The sequence below is a fragment of the Brachyistius frenatus genome, unplaced genomic scaffold (genome assembly GCF_029030835.1).
Source record: "Brachyistius frenatus isolate BFR_SWC_R1_liver_20210118 unplaced genomic scaffold, ASM2903083v1 Contig_171, whole genome shotgun sequence".
Lineage (NCBI taxonomy): Eukaryota > Metazoa > Chordata > Actinopteri > Embiotocidae > Brachyistius > Brachyistius frenatus.
Genome location: NW_027210770.1, coordinates 1 through 26,000, shown reverse-complemented (window position 1 = coordinate 26,000; position 26,000 = coordinate 1). Strand labels below are relative to the sequence as shown.

Genomic DNA, 26,000 nt, shown 5'->3' with positions numbered 1-26,000 from the left:
ACTCGGGTCGCAGTGGGGCGCTGCCGATCTCAGCAATTTGAAGCCTTCAGTTCGTATTGATGATTCAAATTATTATTTTACAGTACAGTAGTTATTTGTAAAAAAAACACATTTATACAGTACTTTTATTTGTTAAACAAATGCTTGGGCCTGTAAAAAGGTTTTGTTCTTTGGTTTCAATGTATTATGGAGTATTTCATTGTATAATAATTGTAAAAAAAATAAAGGTTACTACTTCACGGATTTCACCTATCACGGTCTCTATTTGGAACGTAACCCCCGCGATAAACCAGGGTTCACTGTACTGCAAAAGAACCTTGTGATGCAGGCCTTCGGGCATTATTTAAAGAATTGTAGGAATGCTGATGAAGAGCATTAAATACTGGACTTGATCAATAATGTCAACTCAAATCCTGTATTCACTATATTTCTAAGAATATGAATGAATCACTGGTCAGATGATATAACATGAGCTTTAGTGTGTCTAGATGTATGAGATGACTGCTCATTTTATATCAATGTACAAACACTTTCATTCACTCACTTTCTTTAATTTTTTTCTTTGAGAAACTGAGATCGTGAGGTTCCACACTGGCTAATAAAGGGATTCCGTTATATGTGTGCCCCTTTTTCTCCCGAGTTTAATAGCCCAGTTTGTCCCTGTTTTTAGTCCACTTTTTCAGTCACTTGCAAAACTCTGTGGTTGAAGTCCCCAGGCTGGTCAGCGTATACATAGTGCCCAGCACCACGGACAATCTGCAGGGAATAATGAGAACCGGCAAAAGAAGCAAGTGATTAAAAATGAGAGGCAATATCTGAAAAGGTTTATAGCTTTCATTAAAAAAAACTAAGATAGAAATTTTAAAAGATTTCTAGTAAAAAACTGAAGTCTAAAATCAGACCCTGAATTCAGTTATTTGTAGGGGACCCTTTGGCAGCAATTACAGCTTCAAATCTCTATCAGCTCTGCAAACCTTAATTTGAACAGTTTATCTCAAGCTTCATCAGATTGAACGAGAAGTTTCTGTGAACCGCCATCTTCAGGTCTCACCAAAGAAAGATATTCTAGGGGGTTAAAGTCAGAAATTGTTATATTTGTAAATTGTAATAGTGTTCAGTTGACCGAGCAGCAATGTCATCTATCCATAGACTGTATATAAAAGTGAGGCCAATACAGTAGTGTGATAAAGTGCAGTACCACTGAGGGCCACTCAGGACTTCCATTCAACTTCTTCAATGAAAAATAAAAGTCAGTGAATTTTTTCTACAAGTAAAAATAATGTAATGAGATATTAGTCCTCAAAAAACTATGTTTGGGTGGGTGTCTGTTTGATTGACAGGCCTGTGGTGCAGTCAGGTTTCACTAGAGGTTGTCTGGCATAGCATTCTTAAATTCCCAATCAGATCGAGTCAGATTCACTGCTCATCACGCCCTACTTGGTCCAAATAGGATAACGTCTGGCTCCAAAATAGCAAGATGGGTACTCTGCTGTCCTCCCACCATCCAAAAACATGCATTCTAGGTTCATTATGGATTCTAAATTGCCCATAGGTATGAATGCAAGCGTGCATGACTTTCTTTCTGTGTAGGCCCTGTGATGGACTGGCGAACTGTCCAGGGTGTACCCCGCCTTCACCCAATGTCAGGCAGGATAGGCTCAACCCCGTTCTCTTGATCCACAACCATTTTGAAGCCCTCTCTTCAGCCTCCATAGTGGACTTAATGGCTATACAAAGTAGTGAGAGCACCTTGCATAGTGAGCGGCTAGCAAAGCCTCTACACCCTACTTCAATGGGCTCACAGCGAGCTCTCCAGCCTTTGCTCTGGCACTTCTTCCCCATTTACTGGTACTTTGACCGCTTCCGCTCATTGGCCTCCTCCAAAGGATCTTCCGAGGGAACTGTCAGCTCTATCAGGAGCACCTGCTTTGAGAAGGATGACGTCAGGACTACATCTGGCCTTAGTGATGTTGTCGTTTCATGGTCTGGGAACTTGAGTTGCCTCAGCAGGTTGACTCGCAGCTCCCAGTCTGCCGCAGAAGCAGCCCAACTGATGGTCTAGACTGAGGCTGAGGCTGCTCCCTCGCCCTAACAAAGGCGATATCGTAGGGCCTTGGGCAGGTTTAATGCTAGCCGTGGTTTTCGAGATAGCCTCAGCAACTGTCGCAAGCATCCAGTCATGTCGCCAAGGCTGTTGGGCAGCTACTGAGGATATGCTCCAGTGAGCCTTACCCAGGGCACAGATGTAAAGATTTGATGGGCTCGATAGGACGTCATACACAGCTTGCACCATGAATTTGATCCCGCTGGGGTTCAGCCTGCCAGATGTCAGTCCAGGTTATCTTCCTCTCCAGCACACCTTCCAACCTTGTCCATGCACCTTACTGCCGAATGCAGTGCTGGCCCATTAATTTTTGACTCCTGCATGCACCTCCTTCAGGACCAGAGAAGTGTCTGTCCTTGCCAGGAGCCTCTCTCTGCGAGGTTGAGAGATGGCTCCTAGGCCTGCCTGGCCAACTGCCACTGTGCCCACCAGTGTCCTGTGTTTCAGCTGAGACCTGCGATATCCAGGCCTTCCTGGGCTTTCCATTTCCTGTCCGTCCTCACCGTGAAGCCTGCTACTGCCGCTGTAGGGTCTCTGGAATCCCGATAGAGCAATGCCTCTCTTCTTCAGGTAACTCCTCATCAAGGCTGCTAAATGGGAGCTGGAATTTTGTCGCTCAAAATACTATTGTACCATATTAGGCTAACAGAGCGCTTTGCTCTCAGAATGGTGGCCTACTTGTGGTTCCTAGAGTTTCCAAAAGCAGAGGGGGAGGCGGAGCCTTTAACTTTCAGGTTCCTACTCTATGAGACCCCAGTTTGGGTTCCGGAGGCAGACAACTACTCTCCTTTAAAATTAGGCATACATATTTTCCCTTTTTGGTAAGGCTTACAGTTAGGGCTGGTTAAGGTGACTTTGAGCCATGCCTTAATTATGCTGTTATAGGTGTAGGTTGATGGGGGACCTCCCATGATACACTGAGCACCACTCCTGTCTCTTTCGCCCTCTGTGTATTTACTGTATATCCCACCACAGCAACACTTCATGCCTTCTCTCCTATAGTTTTGTTTATTGTTTGTTGTCTCTCTATGCAATTTTTCTCACTGTCATAGTTCTGTGTTTTTTCTTTGCAGGCATGGCTTGGCCCTACAGCTGCATGTTTCTGGTCTGCAGTATGGTTTGGTATTTGTCCTTACGTACAGTGTAAATTGTGGGACCTTATACACCTTTTGTGCTTTCATCTGGAGCCACAGTAAGGGGTTACAGTACTATTGTAGATTAGAGACTTCAGTTTTGTATTTTTATTTCAATAATCGCAAACATTTCTGAAAAAAGGGTTTTAGTTTGTCTTTTTAGGTTATTGGATGTAGATTTTGGGCAAAAAAAGCCTATTTTATCCATTTAGTATTTAATCTTAATTTATGTTTTAACTTAAAATACTACAGTATACACAATATCCTTATATGCAGTTAAAAACTCGAGAAACTCCAAGAAAGTACGAGTTGACATTTTTTTGCCATAATGTATGCATGTATGAAGTTATTAAAGTACAAAATAAAATTTTAGTAAACATTTGGAATTTTTCAAATAAATCTTCCATGAGCTTACTATGATTTCCACATGAGAGTGAGGTCTCATCTCTTTGATTGTGCTGCCTGAGTTGCTGTCTATACTGGAGCGGGAGCCGTAGATGATGGTGATGGGGATCTCAGGCTGCAGCTGGTCCATCCTCAGCAGCATTGGCCTTTTAGCCCAGCCATTGGGACAGGTCATATTCTTAAAAGCTGTTTCTCCACTGCCATAATATAAAAACACTTAAGTCATTGTAACAGGACAGAAAATGGACATAATATTTGGAAGAAAAACTTGATTGACTTCAGCAAGGTAATCAATAAATTGAAGATGGCAGTTATTAAGGTAAGTAGCATTAATGAGGTTCGATGGGGGAAACAAACAGAGAGGCAGAAAGTGACATACCTGGGGGTTTGTACATTCAGGTGGTAGATGTACTCTGACACAGTGTTGTCGTTGAACATGGAGGAGAACTTCCTCTTTAAGTCAGGTCTCAAGGTCTGGACCAGAGTGGGACCTGCCACAGAGGAGATACTCAAATGTCAAAACCAAGAATGTATTAATTAAGATGATTGATGGATGGATGGATGGATGGATGGATGGATGGATGGATGGATGGATAGATGGATAGATAGATGGATAGATAGATAGATAGATAGATAGATAGATAGATAGATAGATAGATAGATAGATAGATAGATAGATAGATAGATAGATAGATAGATAGATAGATAGATAGATAGATAGATAGATAGATAGATAGATACTTTATTAATCCCCAAGGGGAAACTCTTTAAATTAGGATGCCTTATTACATTTTACATTGATAAGGAACAATGAAAAGGTTTGGAGTTCCAGGGTTGAACCAGGGGAAGACTTAATTTCCCTTGACTAATTACAAATCAACTTTATTAAAATGAATAAAACATTGTGCTATTTTTTTTTACTAGCTTCAATAAGCAATCCAATTGGTTTTCCGGGTGTGTTAAGAGAACATTAATTATACACTGTCTCAGCTTAAGTAATATGAATAACATATTTTTATCAAGCTCTTTTTTGTCTTTACAGAGCCTTATGTCAACCATATAGTTTCCATCAATATTCACACATTTTCATATACAACCCCCTTTCCAAAAAGTTGGGATGCTGTGTAAAATGTAAATAAAATCAAAATACAATGATTAGCGAATCATGAAAACTATATTTAATTGCAAATACTGTAGACCAAAGACAACATATAAAATGCTGAAACTGAGAATTTTTTTGTTTTATGAACAATATCTGCTTATTTTGAATTTGATGTCAGCAATACGTCTCAAAAAAGTTGGGACGGGCATTTTTACGACTGTGTGGCATCGCCTCTTCTTTATTTAACACTTTATAAAAATATAATGTCTGGGTGCTGTTCCAAAATCAGTATATATAATTCAGCATTAATGGATCAAATGCATCCCAATACCATCACAGATGCTGGCTTTTCAACTGTGCACTGATAACAAGTGGATCCCATTCCTCTTTAGCTCAGAATGCAGTGTCCATGATTTCCCCCCAAAAAATCTTCGCACTAAACTAGAATTAATGCTTCGTGGTGGTTTGCCTCTGCAACCGTCAAGTTGAAGTTTATATCCACATCTATTCAAACTCATATATGAAGTGAATCTTTGAAGTGAATGTTCAAATGCTTGGCCAGTAAAGTTCATTGACAGAAGAAAATGTTTCAAATACAAGTTGTTGAAATGAGGCTCCAAATTGTAAAATGTGGATGCTTTACATAATTTGTCAAACTGAATATCTATACAATCACCACACTTTGAAGGTGGACTCTCAAGATTAGTGTCACCAATTCAGTGTACAACAAAATGTTAAATGTTGTCAATCTCCCCTTCTGTCCCTCAGTTATGAAATTAAATAATTGCCAGAAAAGTGTTTTTTACAGACTTTTTAGATGTAAAATATTACCACTTTAGCGATTTATCCTATTAGATGTTTGCGTAGGATTTTGTCGTAGATAACGTATGAATTCCACAGTTCTGGCAAACATGGTGTTTTGTGAGGTCAGAGAGAACTTTGGCCAACAAAATGGAATCAGCTCATCCTTGAGTTCAATTATATGTTTGTGCCACACTGGAAGAAATTGCTTGAAGACATTCCTGGGATATTGCATTCACAAAAGTCAATAGATGTGAAGTCACATTGCTCTTGGACCTTTGATCATCAAAATCTTATAAGACTAACGAAAATCCCTTGAGAGATTCCTGAGGTATCGCGTCCACAAGAATGGGACAGATGGATGGAACAAATGTGAGGTCACACTGACTTTAACTTATGGTCACTTATTCTAAGTGAATGTTTGCGCCAAGTTTGAAAGAATTACGTCAAGGCCTTCTTAGGATATTGCATTCACAAGAATTGATTCACAAGTTTGTAAGCAGAAAAACATCTCTTGCATGATTCTGCTAAGAGTATGTAAGACTTGTTTCTTCAAAGCCTTCTCTGGGTTATCTTTTTTATTTAGTTTATCTCATGTAATTTCCGACACACATCAGACCCACAGCTTTTCAAAAGTTGCGCCCCACTCGCCAGTTCATTTAATCACAGCAGCAGGGCCTGATGCTCTGGAGCAATTCAATAATCTGACCTGAACAGATCGGGTCCTGGTGGTTCAAGTTGTGAATTACAAACTTATTAAACTGTGTTTAGACGTTAACATACATGAAATACATCATAGATTTCAAATAAACAACACCTAGACTTAGGCTCCAGAAAGCAAAGATGTCTCATTTTGTTAAATGATTGCTTAATCTCCTCTCCTCATGTTTCTATTTGTGTTCCTGTGCTTATTAAATTGTATATTTTTGTTATGTACATATTCATTTGCACATAGAGCGGGGAAGTACGATCCGACCACAAGTGTACACTCTGATGGCTTGTAACCGATTACCCAGGACAGATTGATAATGCCAGGTGACATCCAATCTGACATTGTTTGCTGTCAGTTCTGTAGTACTGCCTTGTCTTTTACTACCTTATTGCTCCAGTCTTACCCAGTGGCCCAACCAGTCGCAGGCCAGCCAGGGTGTTGAAGGGGGTAAACATGGCACCAAGGGCTTTGATCCAAACTGGGATGGGACGGTCAGCTTCTTCTGTGTTCGGATGCTCAGGGAAACCCCAGGGCTCTACCAGGATAATGTACTTCACTCTGTAAACCAGATAAAAAGAAAGAAAATATGCAAGTTCACCTGTTGTTTGCGTTAATGTTTTGTGAAGTGAATTTGATTGTCACACTGATGCCTTATCATGGGTTAAATGGTCTGCACTTATATAGGTCTTTATCACCTTAGTGGTCTCAAAGCACTTTACAGTTTCCCAGTCACCCATTCACAAACACACATTCACACGCCAAGTGTATGCCACAGCCACCCTGCACCAGGTATCAGCAAATTTGCTTTCTTGCCGAGAGTTGGATGAAAAGATGGATACCAATCTGGAAACAAAACTGCAACTGGTTAGTTTTGCTTCGCATGGAGAAGGGAAATGAGAATAGACTGCTAGTTTAGCCTCAGCCAAATTTAACAAAATCCAACAACCAAACCGTATTTAATAGGTGTTACACAGGTTTGTGCTTTGGACTATATCTTGGCTGGGTCCCGTCACTTGTAAACTCAACTTCCTGAAGTTGCCAGGCAACCATTCAAAACTGCGGGAAGGCACCGGCAAACTAAACAAACCATGTCTTGGATTAAGTTTAATTATTTTTTTACCAGACACAAGAATGATATTGATCTTCTCATTAAAAAAGAAAGTATATTGCTCCAAAACAGCTGCTTTGGTTTACAATGCCACAAATGACTTTTGCATATCCCTGGCCATAATAAGTTGTGCCTGATACTGCATAACTCTGGTTGGCATTCCCGAAGTGAGCATGCCGATTGCATGCTCCTTGAATACTTGTGACATCAGTGGCATTGTGTTGCGTGGGAAAACTGCACATTTTGGATTTGCTTTTAATTGTCATCAGTCCAAGGCACACCTGTGTAACTCACTGACATGGATTTTAACAGATTTGTGAACCAGATTTGAGAAATAAAACTTTTGTGCACTTAAAAGAAGTCTTTTACTTCAACTCATGAAAAATGAGAACCATAACAAAAGTGTTGTTTAAAATTTTGTTCAGTACACACGCATCTCAAAGCATTACTGGTACCTGTGAATGTCATCTGTGATATGTCATCATTGTAATTAGCTTATGTCTTGCCACTAATATTGTTTACAATCATCTATTAGATGTTAAGTTGAATGGTACTTAGTAGGCCAAATGCCTTATTTTACAATGTTAATAAAAGTGATAAATAATTTGTGTTTCAACCCTGTGTTGGGATCTGCTCCAAAATTCAAAGGGATCCTATTGGGCCCATGATTCATCATTACACAAAGTTTAATGGGAATCAGGCAGGTAGTTTTTGTGTAATGCTGCTGACAAACAAACAAATAAACAAACCGCACTGAAAACGTATCCTCCTTGGACAAGGTAATTATCACCTGGTTCTACATGTCCCCTCAACCTTAGAGAGCATTTTAGCATCCTTTAGCAGATTGTTTTGGTTTTACGGCTCACAATTTCAGCTTTCATCTGCATCTTTTCTGATGAAAAAGTTCTAAAAAAAACCATTGAACATCATTTATTCAGTACCAATCAGTATACAGGTACATTTCGCTTCTGAGACATTTCCTAATGAATGCTAATGTAGCCCCATGTTATTTTTTTTAAATGTGTAAATGTACTACTCATTTACCAAAGTGGGTAATACATGTATATCAGTCTTATGTTTACAGTGTTTTCCAAGTCAAACCAATACAATTTTATTTGTATAGCACATTTCATACACAGGTAAACTCAATGTGCTTTACACGACACTATGAAACCAATGAGACAGTAAAGACAAATGAGTACTCGCATCAATAAAATAACACTACAAGCCACACATAATACACAATTTTAAAAACACAAGATATCTAAACCCCTATCTTGCTCCTACAACAGCACTCACACATGAACTGCAACAGGCACACACACAACCTACCAAAAGCATGAGAGATGTTTTTAGACGGCTTTTAAAAAAAGAGACAGTTGCAGATTATTTCAGGTCATCAGGCAGTTTGTTCCAGAGAACAGCACCATAGTGACTAAATGCACCCAATTTAGATTTCATTCTACTCTCTTGCTATATTTAGGAGGTACATGCTTGATGATCTCAGAGATAAGATTGGGTTGTAGACAGAGAGCAGGTCGGACATGTATTCTGAAGCCAAACCATTTAGAGCTTCGTAGACAAACACTATTACTTTGAAATCAATTTTGTATTGTACCTGGAGCCAGTAAAGTGCTTTCAGTAGTAGTGTAATGTCTTCTATTTTCTGAGTCCCAGTTTGAACTCACTGCAGCCTACCTAAGGTTTTTTGGGACGTTCTGCAAAGTGCCATAAGAGTAATCTGTAACCGCTGGCAAATAAATTTACTGACTGTGTGAATGGGAAAGTCAAAAGGCTTCTAATATCACTTCCCCATTAGAGCAAAATATAGAGTACTTATCTGACAATAAGTATGTTGGATTAGATGTATTCATCAGAATCAGATTTATTGCCAAGTAAACTTTAACATAATGATTTTTGTCTTGGTGTGATGGTGCAAAACAATCACAAAGTAAAAAGTAAGAGCAAAACACAACAAAAAGGCAGGTGATATACATATATACAGTGGGTACGGAAAGTATTCAGACCCCTTTAAATTTTTCACTCTTTGTTTCATTGCAGCCATTTGCTAAAATCAAAAAAGTTCATTTTATTTCTCATTAATGTACACTCAGCACCCCATCTTGACAGAAAAAAACAGAAATGTAGAAATTTGTGCAAATTTATTAAAAAAGAAAAACTGAAATATCACATGGTCATAAGTATTCAGACCCTTTGCTGTGACACTCATATTTAACTCACATGCTGTCCATTTCTTCTGATCCTCCTTGAGATGGTTCTACTCCTTCATTGGAGTCCAGCTGTGTTTAATTAAACTGATTGGACTTGATTAGGAAAGGCACACACCTGTCTATATAAGACCTTACAGCTCACAGTGCATGTCAGAGCAAATGAGAATCATGAGGTTGAAGGAACTGTCCAAGGAGCTCAGAGACAGAATTGTGGCAAGGCACAGATCTGGCCAAGGTTACAAAATAATTTCTGCAGCACTCAAGGTTCCTAAGAGCACAGTGGCCTCCATAATCCTTCAATGGAAGAAGTTTGGGACAACCAGAACTCTTCCTAGACCTGGCCGTCCAGCCAAACTGAGCAATCGTGGGAGAAGAGCCTTGGTGAGAGAGGTAAAGAAGAACCCAAAGATCACTGTGGCTGAGCTCCAGAGATGCAGTAGGGAGATGGGAGAAAGTTCCACAAAGTCAACTATCACTGCAGCCCTCCACCAGTCGGGGCTTTATGGCAGAGTGGCCCGACGGAAGCCTCTCCTCAGTGCAAGACATATGAAAGCCCGCATAGAGTTTGACAAAAAACACATGAAGGACTCCCAGACTATGAGAAATAAGATTCTCTGGTCTGATGAGACCAAGATTGAACTTGTTGGCGTTAATTCTATGTGTGGAGAAAACCAGGCACTGCTCATCACCTGCCCAATACAATCCCAACAGTGAAACATGGTGGTGGCAGCATCATGCTATGGGGGTGTTTTTCAGCTGCAGGGACAGGACGACCGGTTGCAATTGAAGGAAAGATGAATGCGGCCAAGTACAGAGATATCCTGGAAGAAAACCTCTTCCAGAGTGCTCTGGACCTCAGACTGGGCCGAAGGTTCACCTTCCAACAAGACAATGACCCTAAGCACACAGCTAAAATAACAAAGGAGTGGCTTCGGAACAACTCTGTGACCATTCTTGACTGGCCCAGCCAGAGCCCTGACCTAAACCCAATTGAGCATCTCTGGAGAGACCTGAAAATGGCTGTCCACCAACGTTCACCATCCAACCTGACGGAACTGGAGAGGATCTGCAAGGAAGAATGGCAGAGGATCCCCAAATCCAGGTGTGAAAAGCTTGTTGCATCATTCCCAAGAAGACTCATGGCTGTACGAGCTCAAAAGGGTGCTTCTACTCAATACTGAGCAAAGGGTCTGAATACTTATGACCATGTGATATTTCAGTTTTTCTTTTTTTAATAAATTTGCACAAATTTCTACATCTGTTTTTTTCTGTCAAGATGGGGTGCTGAGTGTACATTAATGAGAAATAAAATGAACTTTTTTGATTTTAGCAAATGGCTATATACATATGTACATGTATATACATATATATGTATATACATATATACGTATATATATATATACACGTGTATGTGTATATATATATATAAAATTTCACAATATAGTACGAAATTCTGTACTAGTGCAAATGTAGACACTATAAACAGCATGTGTAATGTGCAATACTGCATAGTAAAATTGCGTTAATGTAATGCTCTGTTAGATGTAATGAGTTCACAGAGTCCAAATAAGATTATAGATTGAAATGTGAGATCTCTTCTCATCGTGTGTATGTCCATTTTAGCCACATGCTTTCAGCTGCAGTCCCGGAAAAAGGACGAGGGAGCAAATAACAAATAAATATAAAAAGATAATTCAAAGCAGTAAATTGGTTTACTGTCATATGTTATAAGTACAAGGTTTTAGTGCTTCAATCAATCAGGGAAAGCCAAAGCTGTTTGAGGGTCACTGAACACTCTACCCTTCTCATGGACCCTCTCACTGACTGCGTACTGTGTTCCAAGGGATCTTATACAATGGGTGATGACATTTTTAAAGACAATCGCAAGGTTAGTAGGTGGGTGTTTTTATACGTTTTGGTCTTTTATGTCAAACTTAATCTGCTCCGGAGCAGAAGTGAACCACCTTCACAGCACTGAAAACCCAGATTTAAACCTGAAGTTACCTTGCTAACTGCAAATCCTGCTTTGTAGGACAAGCCCTTTGCTGAACTTTTTGCGGTTGTGAGTACACTCAGCTTACCTGTGGACTCATTTTCACTTGTACTTACAGATATTGTAAATTTATAGCCTGACTGACCACGGGACTGCTGTCTAACTTTGATGTGGTGTTTCTTATGTGCTAGTTGATTTTTGCATTAACCCTGGTTAACACAATGTTATTGTAACCAATTGGAAGGATTGCTAACTATTAAAATAGATGGGCTTTTTTTTCATTTTACACAATGAATGTACATCAATAGCTCTGTCCACACAGAAACTACACTCACATGCACTGTGAGCACTATGGTATGGACAGACTGTATCAGAAACTAAAATCCATGCCAGCTCTATTACATGGTCTGACATTACACACAGTACATCATGTTTTTTAGGATCTCAACAGTTTCAAGTAAAAAGCAAGGTTACTCTTTAGGCCAGGTGTCTACAAACGTTTTTCCCCGGCGAGCTACTTTGACAAAATGAAAGTGTCCGAGAGCTACTCATGTTATGCAAAATGTATCCAGATAACTGAGCTCCACCCATACCAGCTGATTAGGCATCTATTATGTGTAAAAAAAACAAATTGATACTCTTCTGTATCACAACAGCATAAATTAAACAGCATGTGCATTTGGGCTCTCGAGCTGCTCTCTGTTCTCGCTCAGAGTTTCCAACATACAGATCTCTCTTCAGGATCAGGAATAGCGAAAATAGACTCATGTCTTAATTAGAAACTGATAAATTAAAGGTGCAGGATAACGAATACGCAGCAATAATAACAAAAAAAACTGAATTGTGAATGTCGGCGCCGCTTTGATACTGGTTCCGATTGGTATTGAATTTTGATACCTAGTGGAGTCCAAAATTACAAAAATGGATCCAAATTGTAATAAACAGGAAATATACTGTCATTGTGTAAAACTTGACACAGACATGAAAACAAAGCAACATTTTCATTGGATATATCCTTATTAAAATGCTTTACAACCACCAGTCATTTCAATTTCTTGGGTGATTACAGCATCTAACTGATGGACTGTACTACAATTTAGTACTAATATGCAACACTTTCAAACATTTTATGACAAAATTCTCAAATTGGCAATTGCAGATCATAGATTTTAAGTCTGAATGAATAAATTAATCATTTTCAGAGGTAAAAAATACTTACTGTAATGTTTCAATACTTAAGTATAAATTGATAAACTGCATAGTTGACCAACAGAAAGTTAATCCAACTGATCTTCGTTAAGCAAAAGCAAAAACCCTGGACCTTGCTTTTCTTATTGAAGATTCTTTTTTCTGTTGCTCTCGGTTTCATTAAACATAAAACTCAATATCTTTGGATTTGATCAGGAAGACCTTTGAAGAAATTACCCTTAGCTGTTGATGGGCATTTTTTGCAGATAAAAAGATAATACCCAGCTTCAGCCTTAGAAAATACCAAGATAGAGACAAAGATTACACATGATCATAATTCTGTGATACTAATGTTGTCTTTGTCACCCTATCCTGCATCTTGAAATTTATTTGCTGACTATCAATGACAATTTTAAAAAGATGAGTTACAATGCTTGTGTCAAATCCATTCACATTTTCAGATTGATCCAATATAACAGGATACAGGAACAATACCTGACTCAAGCTCATAGCACAGTTCTGATCTTAAAATGTACAAAAACCTGACATCCTTCCGTATCAGTCAGTAAGTGTACTTTGCTGAATTTTTCAGATTGAACTACATTCAGAGCTCCTGACTTTTATCACCCTAAATACAGATAACATCCTCAACATCAAAGGATTACAGATGTCTTAAGAGTTACAACAGTAAGAAAAGAGAAATATCATAATGTGCACCCACCTCCCTGGATATTTAATAGAATATGACACAGCCAGGTATCCTCCCAAGTTGTGGCCAAGCAGTATCATGGATTCCAAACCCACTTTGGCCCTCCATTGTTCTAATGACTCCACAAACTGATCCTCTGCTCTTTGGGCATCTGTGGAGAACAGAGGTCTGGTGCTCTGGCCAAAGCCAAGCAGATCCAAAGCAAAGACGGGCCGAGGCCGGGAGAGAGTATCCAGGTTCTGAGCCCAAAGACCCACGCCACCTCCAAATCCATGCAGCAAAACCATGGGGGTTTTATCTTTAACTCTGTCACTGCAAACGGTCAGGGTCCACAGCAGATTGCTGCTGGAGATGGGGATGAATTGTTTGGTAAAAGCATAGTCAACACCTGGAAAAAAAAAACAGAGACACAAGGGAAGAGAGAAATGTAGAGCTTGAAAGTAACTTAATGATGATTTGTGGCTATTACTTTTAACGAAAAGGGAAAAATGAAAATTGGTAATTTTTTTTAACCACACTGATAATCCCATCTACAACGTTGTTTCTGAAAAAGTTGGGATGCTGTGTAAAATATAAAGAAAAACAAAATGCAATCATTTCCAAATCTCATAAACCAATATTTTATTGCAAATAGACTAAAGACAACATATCAAGTGTGGAAACGGAGAAATGTTATTGTTTTATGAAAAATATGTGCTTATTTTGAATTTGATGCGAGCAACACGTCTCAAAATAGTTGGGACAGACTCAACAAAAGGCTGGAAAATTTGCGAAATGCAAAAAAAAAATACATCTGATGGAACATCTCACAACTAATTTGGTTAATTAACAACAGATCAGTATTGGGTATTAAAAGAGGATTTCAGAGAAGCAGAATCTCTCAGCAGTGAAGATGGGAAGAGGTTCATCACTCTGTGAAAGACTGCGTGTGATAATAGTGTAAAATTTCAAGAATAATGTTTCTCAACATAAGATTGCAAAGAATTTGTGGATTTCATTAACCACAGTTCAAAATATCATTAAAAGATTCAGAGAATCTGGAGAAATCTCTGAAACAGAGCTGGTCGAGATCTTCGGTCCCTCAGACAGCACTGCATTAAAAACAGACACAATTCTGTAATTTAAATAATTGTCTGGGCTAAGAAAAACTTAAAAAAAACATTGTCTGTTAATAGAACCTGTCGCTGCATCGACAAATGCAGGTTAAAACTCTACCATGCAAAGGAGAAACCTCTGGGAGGTGAAGTGGAAAACTGTCCTGTGGTCTGACAAATAAAATGTTTTGATTATTTGTGGAAGTCATGGACCCTGCATCCTCCAGGCTAAAGAGCAGAGGGACCATCCAGCTTGTTGAAAGGCCAGCATGAGATGGTACGAGGGTGCATTAGTGCACATGGCATGGGTAGCTAGTACATCTGGGAAGGAACCATTAATACTAAATGATATATAAAGGTTTTGGAGCAAAATATGCTCCATGCTATGTATATATACATATACAGTGAACCCTCGTTTTTCGCGGGGGTTACGTTCCAAATAGAAACCGTGCTAGGCGAAATCCGTGAAGTAGTAACCTTTATTTTACAATTGAAATAGATAGAACTGGACATTAAATATATCTACGTTACATATAGTCGTAATGTGATTTCAATGCACGATGCAAATCCGTGAAGCAGCGAGACCGTGAAAGGTGAACCGCGTTATAGCGAGGGTTCACTGTAATGTGTTTTTGGAAAAATTAAATATAGAGTAAACTGATCAAAACCATAGGAAGCTGCACCAGTTTATGAAGCTGCTATAATGTGGAATGGTCTTATCCTATCCAGCAGCACTGACACAACTGTTTATGACACACACTTTGAATGGAAAGAGCAGAATTTACTGAAAACACTTGACTGGCCTGAGATTACTTCTGATGTGATTTGGCACTATACTGTATGTATATATATATATATATACAGTGGGTACGGAAAGTATTCAGACCCCTTTAAATTTTTCACTCTTTGTTTCATTGCAGCCATTTGCTAAAATCAAAAAAGTTCATTTTATTTCTCATTAATGTACACTCAGCACCCCATCTTGACAGAAAAAAACAGAAATGTAGAAATTTGTGCAAATTTATTAAAAAAGAAAACCTGAAATATCACATGGTCATAAGTATTCAGACCCTTTGCTGTGACACTCATATTTAACTCACATGCTGTCCATTTCTTCTGATCCTCCTTGAGATGGTTCTACTCCTTCATTGGAGTCCAGCTGTGTTTAATTAAACTGATTGGACTTGATTAGGAAAGGCACACACCTGTCTATATAAGACCTTACAGCTCACAGTGCATGTCAGAGCAAATGAGAATCATGAGGTTGAAGGAACTGTCCAAGGAGCTCAGAGACAGAATTGTGGCAAGGCACAGATCTGGCCAAGGTTACAAAATAATTTCTGCAGCACTCAAGGTTCCTAAGAGCACAGTGGCCTCCATAATCCTTCAATGGAAGAAGTTTGGGACAACCAGAACTCTTCCTAGACCTGGCCGTCCAGCCAAACTGAGCAATCGTGGGAGAAGAGCCTTGGTGAGAGAGGTAAAGAAGAACCCAAAGATCACTGTGGCTGAGCTCCAGAGATGCAGTAGGGAGATGGGAGAAAGTTCCACAAAGTCAACTATCACTGCAGCCCTCCACCAGTCGGGGCTTTATGGCAGAGTGGCCCGACGGAAGCCTCTCCTCAGTGCAAGACATATGAAAGCCCGCATAGAGTTTGACAAAAAACACATGAAGGACTCCCAGACTATGAGAAATAAGATTCTCTGGTCTGATGAGACCAAGATTGAACTTTTTGGCGTTAATTCTAAGCGGTATGTGTGGAGAAAACCAGGCACTGCTCATCACCTGCCCAATACAATCCCAACAGTGAAACATGGTGGTGGCAGCATCATGCTATGGGGGTGTTTTTCAGCTGCAGGGACAGGACGACCGGTTGCAATTGAAGGAAAGATGGATGCGGCCAAGTACAGAGATATCCTGGAAGAAAACCTCTTCCAGAGTGCTCTGGACCTCAGACTGGGCCGAAGGTTCACCTTCCAACAAGACAATGACCCTAAGCACACAGCTAAAATAACAAAGGAGTGGCTTCGGAACAACTCTGTGACCATTCTTGACTGGCCCAGCCACAGCCCTGACCTAAACCCAATTGAGCATCTCTGGAGAGACCTGAAAATGGCTGTCCACCAACGTTCACCATCCAACCTGACGGAACTGGAGAGGATCTGCAAGGAAGAATGGCAGAGGATCCCCAAATCCAGGTGTGAAAAGCTTGTTGCATCATTCCCAAGAAGACTCATGGCTGTACGAGCTCAAAAGGGTGCTTCTACTCAATACTGAGCAAAGGGTCTGAATACTTATGACCATGTGATATTTCAGTTTTTCTTTTTTAATACATTTGCACAAATTTCTACATTTCTGTTTTTTTCTGTCAAGATGGGGTGCTGAGTGTACATTAATGAGAAATAAAATGAACTTTTTTGATTTTAGCAAATGGCTGCAATGAAACAAAGAGTGAAAAATGTAAAGGGGTCTGAATACTTTCCGTACCCACTGTATATGCATATATACAGTATATATAAGTGCTGAAGCTTTCCCTCAGTCCAAACATATACGTTTGGTTAATTGGAGATTATAAATTGGTCATAGGTGTGAAAATCACCATCTTTCTGTGTTGGCCCTGTTATTGGCTGGTCACCTGTCCAGGGTGTCCAGCCAAAACCAGTCTAGTTAATTGGGACGCTGTGTAAAATGTAAATAAAAACAGAATGCAAAAATTTGCAAATCTGATAAACCCATATTTAATTGCAAATAGACCAAAGACAACATATCAAATGTTGACATAGAAATATTTTATTGTTTTATGTAAATTATATGCTTATTTTGAATTTGATGCCAGCAACACTTGTTTACCACAGTTTTGCATCACTTCTTGTTCTAACAACATTCTGTAAACAGTTAAGGATCTCCTTTATGATATTTTACATTTTAATAATGCCCCAAATCTTTTAAATTGGAGATAGGTCTGGACTGCAGGCAGGCCAGTTGAGTACCTGGAGTCTTGTACTAGAGAATCATGCAGTTGAAATATGTACAGAAGGCATTTAGGCGTTGTCTGGTTGGCAGCATATTTTGCTCCAAAACCTTTATATATCGCTTAGTATTAATGGTTCCTTCCCAGATAGTAGTACAGTGGTGCTGTATGTGTGTGTGTGTGTGTGTGTGTGTGTGTGTGTGTGTGTGTGTGTGTGTGTGTGTGTGTGTGTGTGTGTGTGTGTGTGTGTGTGTGTATATCTATATATATATATATATATATAATATATATATACAAAAAAACACTGGGAGAGTGAGAGTGAGTAAAAGTCGCAGAAGTAGAATAGGCTGATCCCTACCTCGCAACATCATGTCTTCTGCAGCCTGTAGCTTGCTCTTCGAGGTGGGACACCATGACGGTAGCCAGCCGGGGATCCAGCACCACCTACACACACACACACACACACACACACACACACACACACACACACACACACACACACACACACACACACACACACACACACACACACACAGAAAAACATTCAATTAAATGAGTAGGCAATACAATTTCTCCCATAGTTTTACAGTTTGATCATTTTAACACATATTTTCACTGGGTACATGAAGGTATATGAAGGACTTCATGAAAGGTTGTGTGTGTAGGTGGTGCTGTATGTAGGACCCTATGTGTGTGTAGTGTGGAGATAGTTCATATCTCCTGTATATGCATGTTAGGATTGATAACATACGTAATATTAGAGGAGGGTATGAGCAGTCTCAGCAAAACGTATTAGTATATATTTCCACTCTGTTGCGACACTATACGCGTGATTGCTAAACTGATAATGTATACACATTCACAGAGGAACTCTTTGATCACATGACACGAATGGTGTGTTGCTTAAAACAGAACTAAAAGCAGCCTGCATGCATGTGCTCTGTACTTATCTATGGACTATTATCTATTCTGGGAGTGAATGACAGTTGTTTTGTGTAATGTATTGATATCACAACAATGAGTGCTTGTTAAATGTATGGACATACGGCTAGCCAGCTGACATCCATGGCTGGACCTATGTTTAGTCAGCTGACACCCGGGGTGCAACCGTTGTACCCATGGTAGGGGCATGAGTGATTCCGAAAAGTACGTCCCACCACACTACTATGTAACGGGAAGTTATAAAGGCTTTACGTTTTTCTCAAGAAGTTGATTTGATTTGATTTTATACACTTTATAATCCCTGAGGGGAAATGTCTTCACTACAGCAGGGGGGCTCTCAGGGGGGAGATGCTGCAGCAAGCTGCCACGACCGCGGCGCCAGGTAACCTGACCTGAGGTGCATGTTTTTGGATGATGGGAGGAAGCCGGAGAACCCGGAGAGAACCCACGCAAACACAGGGAGAACATGCAAACTCCGCACAGAAAGGCAACCACTGCACCACCGTGCCGCCCAAACTGGAGAACTTCTCACCGTGCTGCATGTCTAATAAAGAAGTCTTCTGAATCCATCTTCAATCAAAGCCTCATCTGCGACTGGTCTACTCAAGAAAAATATTCCACAGTAGGTGGTGCTGTATGTCGGACTGTGTGTGTGTGTGTGTGTGTGTGTGTGTGTGTGTGTGTGTGTGTGTGTGTGTGTGTGTGTGTGTGTGTGTGTGTGTGTGTGTGTGTGTGTGTGTGTGTGTGTGTGTGTGTGTGTGTGTGTGTGTGTGTGTGTGTGTGTGTGTGTGTGTGTGTGTGTGTGTGTGTGTGTGTGTGTGTGTGTGTGTGTGTGTGTGTGTGTGTGTGTGTGTGTGTGTGTGTGTGTGTGTGTGTGTGTGTGTGTGTGTGTGTGTGTGTGTGTGTGTGTGTGTGTGTGTGTGTGTGTGTGTGTGTGTGTGTGTGTGTGTGTGTGTGTGTGTGTGGTGCTGTATGTAAGACTGTATGCTTGATATTCATCTTCTTGGCAGTGGTATATTATCGACTAGTGTAAAGTGTTATATACTATTGTACAGTTTGATTTTCTGTTGTTTCTGTGATGCCAGGTCAATTATAAAATATTATAAAAATGTATTTGATGATATGAAAAATATACCTCTGTAAATGTGGGTGAAATGTGTGATTGAGTTTAATCACAATGTTTTATCATGCTACCATAGCTCCAATTTCCATGACCACTTGTACTAATAACTAATAAGTTATTATTGTCTGTCTTGCTTTTTTATCTTTTTATTCTCTTCCTTTCATCTCTACCTTGCTTGCATTTGATGGTCTGAAATCGTTTAAGTGTTTGTTTAAAAAAAAAAGTTAAACAGATTTAAAAGATTTTTTTTTTTTTTATATACAAGATCCTTTCACACAGACAAATGCTTTTCATGCAGATGAGGAATAGATAACTGAGGTTGAAAGGTTATTTTTGTTATAATAAGCTGTGGGATATCATGTCTTTACTTTGGATTTGTCGTCATGTAATTTTTGTTGCAATTGGAAGTTAAGAAATAACTTGTGTTTTATTCTATTGCTTTGAGTATGTGCCCACAAATGTGAATACTCAGCGATTCATAGAAGTCCTCTTGTGTTAAACAAAAAGGTCCACTTGGCTAAAAGTTCCTTTTTAAGTCAAGATGAGACAGACTTTGACTATTGTGGCTTCTATATTGGCACTCTACCAGAAGGCGTAACTGCAAAAAGGCAAAGGAAGAAAAATTAAGAAATTGTATCGATTCATTTGCCAGATGTAGAAAATGAATGTACATGTTCAAGTTTGTATATTAGGATTAACAAAAACAAAACGAAATTACCCTTAATGATGCTTAAAGGATTTAGAGACTAAGTGAAATGTAACAGCACAGGGTGCAAGTTAAAAAAAAGTGCATTAAAACAACATATAGCAACATGAGGACAACATTTATGAATGGTAGCATTTATTGTGATTTTCATGACCCAAGGGTACTTCCCTTATTACTTAGGCAGGCTCTGTTGACCGTGTGGTTTGGAGGCTGGAACACGATTCTAAGTCAAATAAAAATACTTTACGGTCAACAAAATCTTCTTTTTATAAGGCAGCATGCAGAATTTTGAAAACCTCTGTGTGGCAATGTGCAGGATGTCAAAATAAAAGTCCTTGGAAAAAAAATAAAAGTACTGTTCACATGGTATTCTGTAATGCTTCCATGCACCTGTATAAGCATAATCCAAATGATCCTTTGTAATAATGTGTAAATATAAAAAAAATGATACATTTAAAAGATAAATTATGTTTATATGTGCAGTTCTAAAACACATCTCCAGTAATCAATTAGTCAATCACCAGAAAATTCATCAGCAGATACTTTGAAGATTGATTTGTCTTTTTTTTTTTTTTTTTTAAGTAAAAAAAGACAAACATTTCTTGGTTTCAGCTTCTTAGATGTGTAAATGAAATGCTTTTTGTAATGTATCATTGAAAACTTCAGGGCAATTTTAAATATTGTGTGTACAGGATCTTTTGAACCGTCTGGGTTCTAAAGTACTATTGTTTTCAAAATAAAGTCATGACCAAACATATTGACTTTCAAAGGTTATATTTGTTGAACATCCTAAGACTGACTTTAATGCTGATGTCTCTAAAATGTAAAAATATAATTCTATAATTGTTTCTTCCTCATTTAAATCCATAAAACCATTCTGCCCAGTGAAACTCAAACAGACAAGGATGGATCAGCATACCTTATTGTCGTGTCCACGTAGCCCCACATGCTGCTGGCCAGACTGTGAACACCAACAACAGGCAGCATTCTCTGAAAGACCCTGAAGCCACAACACAATCAACTATAAGGGCTGTGCGTAATGGCGCAAATAAATATCACGTGGGGTGTTTGTTTTGATTCGGAAACAATTTAGGAAACTGGTTTAAAAAAAAAAAAAAAAAAAAAATTAATCATTCAGCGGACGGAATACTTTTCATCAATGTAGTTAGAAAAGTCTTCAGGGGTTAAAAAACAACAACAACAACAACCTTTAAACAGACCTACTTCTTTTTAAATTACTTTCTGGAGTTTTCAAACATCACTAATTAAATGAATCAATAAACAACGGCTAGCTCTGTGCGTGAATGTTTGATAATACATATGAGGGTTACAAGTCAGGGAGATTGTTGGTGCTTTACATTTTGTTTAAATCTGTGATCATATGACAACAACATGCAAGTAGCCTATTTTTCACAGTAACCAAACTGCACGATATCTTAGTCTTACTTACTTATCTGTCGAGTAATATATTGGTTTTGTTGTAGCGATACATACTTTAACAAACAAAGTCAGGAGGCGCATGGGGAAATACCCACGACTCACCCTCGGTTTGCTGTCACTGCTTGTTCGGCCATATTACAAGACCCTCACATGTTTCTCGCCGTCACGGACGTACGAGACGCTGACGTTGCCTCGTTGTCTTTGAAGATGCTCGATTTAAAATTAGGGATGACTCCACCGAGCGGCGCATTTGCTACAGTACACTGCCGCTGCGATGTCTCACATGTCACCGCTCACCGTAATGTTGCTTTTCTTCTTTGAAAATTAAAACAAGCGCGACCAACTTCAGAGGACGAGGGATTGTGCGGAAGCAGCTTTTCTGTCAAACATCTAAACATTTGCTGCTCAGCACAGAAGGTGGTCCTTGTAAGTAGCTGAATTTCATTTATTGTGCGTTGTGGTACCTCAGTTAGGCATACAAACCGTAACGCAGTAGTATTTTATTTGCGCCGACAGCTGTCGGTGTTTCATTTGGTACACAACCGTAGGGTTATCCTACAAGTGACTCCAAATGTTAGCAACAGTATTTGGTGTTTCTTTGGCACGCTAAACTTTTACTGTGCATACATTAAAAAAGAGCTTCCCCGTGCTCATTCAACTTTTTAATACATGCAACAGATAACTTTAGAAATAAAAACAACTTTAATCACCCTGTTGGTAGTCTATAATTGACCAGAATGATGATATGGTACTGTTACCAGTGGACATGAACGTACAAATAAAACTGTATTTCTTTATACATTATCATTTAAGACATATTTATTATATATAATTTGTGTGTGTCAAGTTGGTAATAAGATGTATTTTGACATTTTGCAGTTTTAAAATTCAATGAAAATGACTGCATTGCAATGTTTTTTGTTTTGCTTTTCCTGCAATGGCAGGTCAAAATATCTACAGTGACAAAGGTCTGTCATGTTGTCCGTGTTATCACTGTTCTAGAGGGGCTTAAACAGAAGAGCACTGTGATTAATGGTATCAGATAAGCTTTTCCACATCTGACCGGTCAAAATGTGTTCTGTAAATCTAAATTTAATGTCCATTTCTGCAGGTTGGAAAAAAAATCTATTTTGGTCTCACTGTAATAATCATGTAAAACAATGAAATACATATATATATATATATATATATATATCAGATGACAGTGGCAGTAAGACAGTACAGTGGCAGTTACAGATGACATTTCATGCAGTCAAACGAATCATTTACTTTAAGTTACTTGCTGAAAAATGACAACATTATTAAAAAAAATATGCGTTGACTGTAGGTGTTTTAAAATATTAAAGAAGTTCTCTCCTTGAAGCAATGATGTGTGACTGATATGTTTTAATTCAACAGAAAAGTATTTCTCTTAATTACATTTACCCCCTGCCCCTCATAAAACCTTCTAGAAGTTGAGAATATGCAAATATATTTCATTTTAGAAGTTAAACTGTTGGAAATGATTTGTCTCTTACTTCACTGTAAAGTCCATTCTCAGTGTCTGTGTACGAGAAGTTCAAGTTTCCACAACACTTGGGAAAGCAAAGGCAAGCGCTTAATGAGATGTAATGGTGGCATATGGATACTTATTAGGAGTAAAAGAGAGAAAGGAGAGGAGTTCAGTGCATCATGGATGGTTCCGCAGAGGCCTAAGCCCTACAACAGCATAAATAAAGGGATGACTCAATGTCACCTGACCCATGCCCTGACTGTAAGCTTTGTGAAATACATACAAAGAATTTGACTCCAGTTGTAACTTCTCTCAGCTTACAAAAAACAAAACCAGACATAACTAGACATATAAAACATAAATAGAGATATATACAGCTAAGAAACGGATATATGCATATAAACACCTAAACAATGGTGCAATTGCACCTAGTGCAAATGGTTAGCTATGAAGAGATCTATAAGTCAGAGGAATTTGAAATACAATTCTTGATTTTTATGGGAACAAAGAGACGTTAAAATTGGAGAAACATGATCTCAATAAATCGTGGATACAAAGTCAGTACATTTTTTTTACTTGAGTTATAATGGTGTCATTCACTCATTAGTTCTCTAGTGGCTCCATCTGACCATAATTCCATCATTAATAAAATATTAGGCCTCAAAACGCAGTAAATTTGGGGGCATGTCTGTTTGATTGACAGGCCTGTGGTGCAGTTAGGTTTCTGCTGTAAAGTAGGCGGGCAATATGGTTCTTCTTCTAGCTCCAAAATAGCAAGATGGCAACGGCCGAAATCCCGAACCCGGTGCTTCAGAGTGGTCGTTCACGTTATAGTTAGTTGCCGCGAGGTCGGTACTCTCAATGAAGCATATTTGGATCAGTTGCCGGCTTTTTATAGAGTAATTGGAACACCCTGACAACGTGGAATTACAGTAGTTTAGCCTGGAAGTAACAAAAACATGGATTGACTTTTTATCATGCTAAGGCAGAAAATATGTAAAATAATGTACAGAGTTTAGTTAAGACCAAAGATTTGTAGTAAAAATTATTTGAACCTTGTCTTGTTATTTTTCACGTTGTCAAGGCCATCAGCATGCTGATCCCTTCAGCGTGACACATAGTGGGATGCTGCTCGTTACCAAATTGAATTAGAATTTTTAATCATGGTTTGAACAGACATTCCCATACTTTTCTCACAAACTGTACAGTATGATCACATTCAAAATTGACATAGTCTGTTTTATCTTGAGAAGGAATTCACTGATAAATTCCTATTAAGGTTTTTTTTTTAAATTACAAATCTGCCATGAGGAAATTATGCATTCTAGTGTACAGTTATTTAAGCTGCCTTTACATTTTTCACAAACTGGGCAGTAAAAGCCATACCTTATGGACATTTCTAAGGTCATAGCCAAGGTCATCTGGAACAGGAATTGGACATTTTAGTTAGGTTAGGTAGTTACTTTATTAATCCCCGAGGGGAAATGTTTTTCGCTACAGCAGCATACAGGAATATATACATACATACAGGAAGCAATAAGATAATACAGTTAAACAATGTAGGAAAGTTTTGTTCTATTCTATTCAATTCAATTCAATTCAACTTTTTTTATATAGCGCCAAATCACAACATAGGTTATTTCATGGCACTTAACACATTAAAGTCCTTACAGCAAGACGTTACAATATTATACAGAGAAACCAACAATTCAACAATTCCCACATAAGCTAGGAGGGAAAAAAAAACTCCTCTTTAAGGGAGAAAAACCTCCAACAGAGGGAAGAAAAACTCCCTCTTAACAGGAAGAAACCTCCAACAGAACCAGGCTCAGGGGTGGGCGGCCATCTGCCTCGACCGGTTGGGGTGAGAGGAGAGCAGAGAGAGAAAAGGACAGCATAGAGATACAAGAGAAGAGCTGTTGGTGGAGACGACAAGCGCAGAGCAGAGACATGCAGCTCCATGACAGGACATCTGCAAAAGAAAGAAGAGAAACTACGCGAGCGAGGGAACTGAATGGAGACAACAGATAATAAGAAGAAACTATGGGAGAGAAAAGGATGGTGAGGTATGAGTCAGTTAAAGAGTAGGAGGAAAGAAAAGAAGCTCAGCATGTAAGGAGGTCCTCCAGCAGCCTCGGCCTATAACAGCATAACTAAGGGTAACCAGCCCTAACTATAGGCTTTATCAAGAAGGAACGTTTTGAGTCTAATCTTAAAGCTAGAGAGGGTTTCTGCCCCTCAAACACAAACTGGGAGCTGGTTCCACAGGGGAGGAGCCTGAAAACTGAAGCTCCGCCTCCCATTCTACTTATGTAAACTCTAGGAACCACAAGTAGACCAGCGTACTGAGAGCAAAGTGCTCTGCTAGGATTATATGGTTCTATAAGATCTCTAAGATATGATGGAGCCTGGTCATGTAGAGCTTTGTAAGTCATCAAGAGAATTTTAAATTATATTCTTGATTTAACAGGAAGCCAGTGAAGAGAAGCTAAAACTGGAGAAATATGATCTCTCTTGTTAAATCCCATCAGTACTCTTGCTGCAGCATTTTGGATCAGCTGCAGGTTTTTAATGAGTAATTTGGACATCCTAACAACAAGGAATTACAATAATCTAGCCCAGAAGTAACAAACGCATGAATGAGTTTTTCTGCGTCACGCTGAGGAAGGATTTTCCTGATTTTATTAATATTACGTAGATGAAAGAAGGCAGTTCTGGAGATTTGCTTTATATGGTGGCTAAAGG

At 39.0% G+C, this 26,000-nt stretch overlaps 1 protein-coding gene across 1 annotated transcript; it reads right to left on the bottom strand.

The window, feature by feature from the left end:
* Window positions 1-303: 303 nt before the first annotated feature.
* LOC138632007 (1-acylglycerol-3-phosphate O-acyltransferase ABHD5-like) lies at window positions 304-21,903 on the bottom strand. The gene is made up of 8 exons (XM_069717257.1): window positions 21,866-21,903; window positions 21,243-21,323; window positions 17,911-17,996; window positions 13,499-13,874; window positions 6,661-6,815; window positions 4,022-4,133; window positions 3,653-3,839; window positions 304-756 (listed from the first exon to the last, which is right to left on the bottom strand). Exons 1-8 carry the CDS (start codon window positions 21,895-21,897, stop codon window positions 667-669), a joined length of 1,119 nt encoding a protein of 372 aa, XP_069573358.1. The 5' UTR covers window positions 21,898-21,903; the 3' UTR covers window positions 304-666.
* Window positions 21,904-26,000: the final 4,097 nt, after the last annotated feature.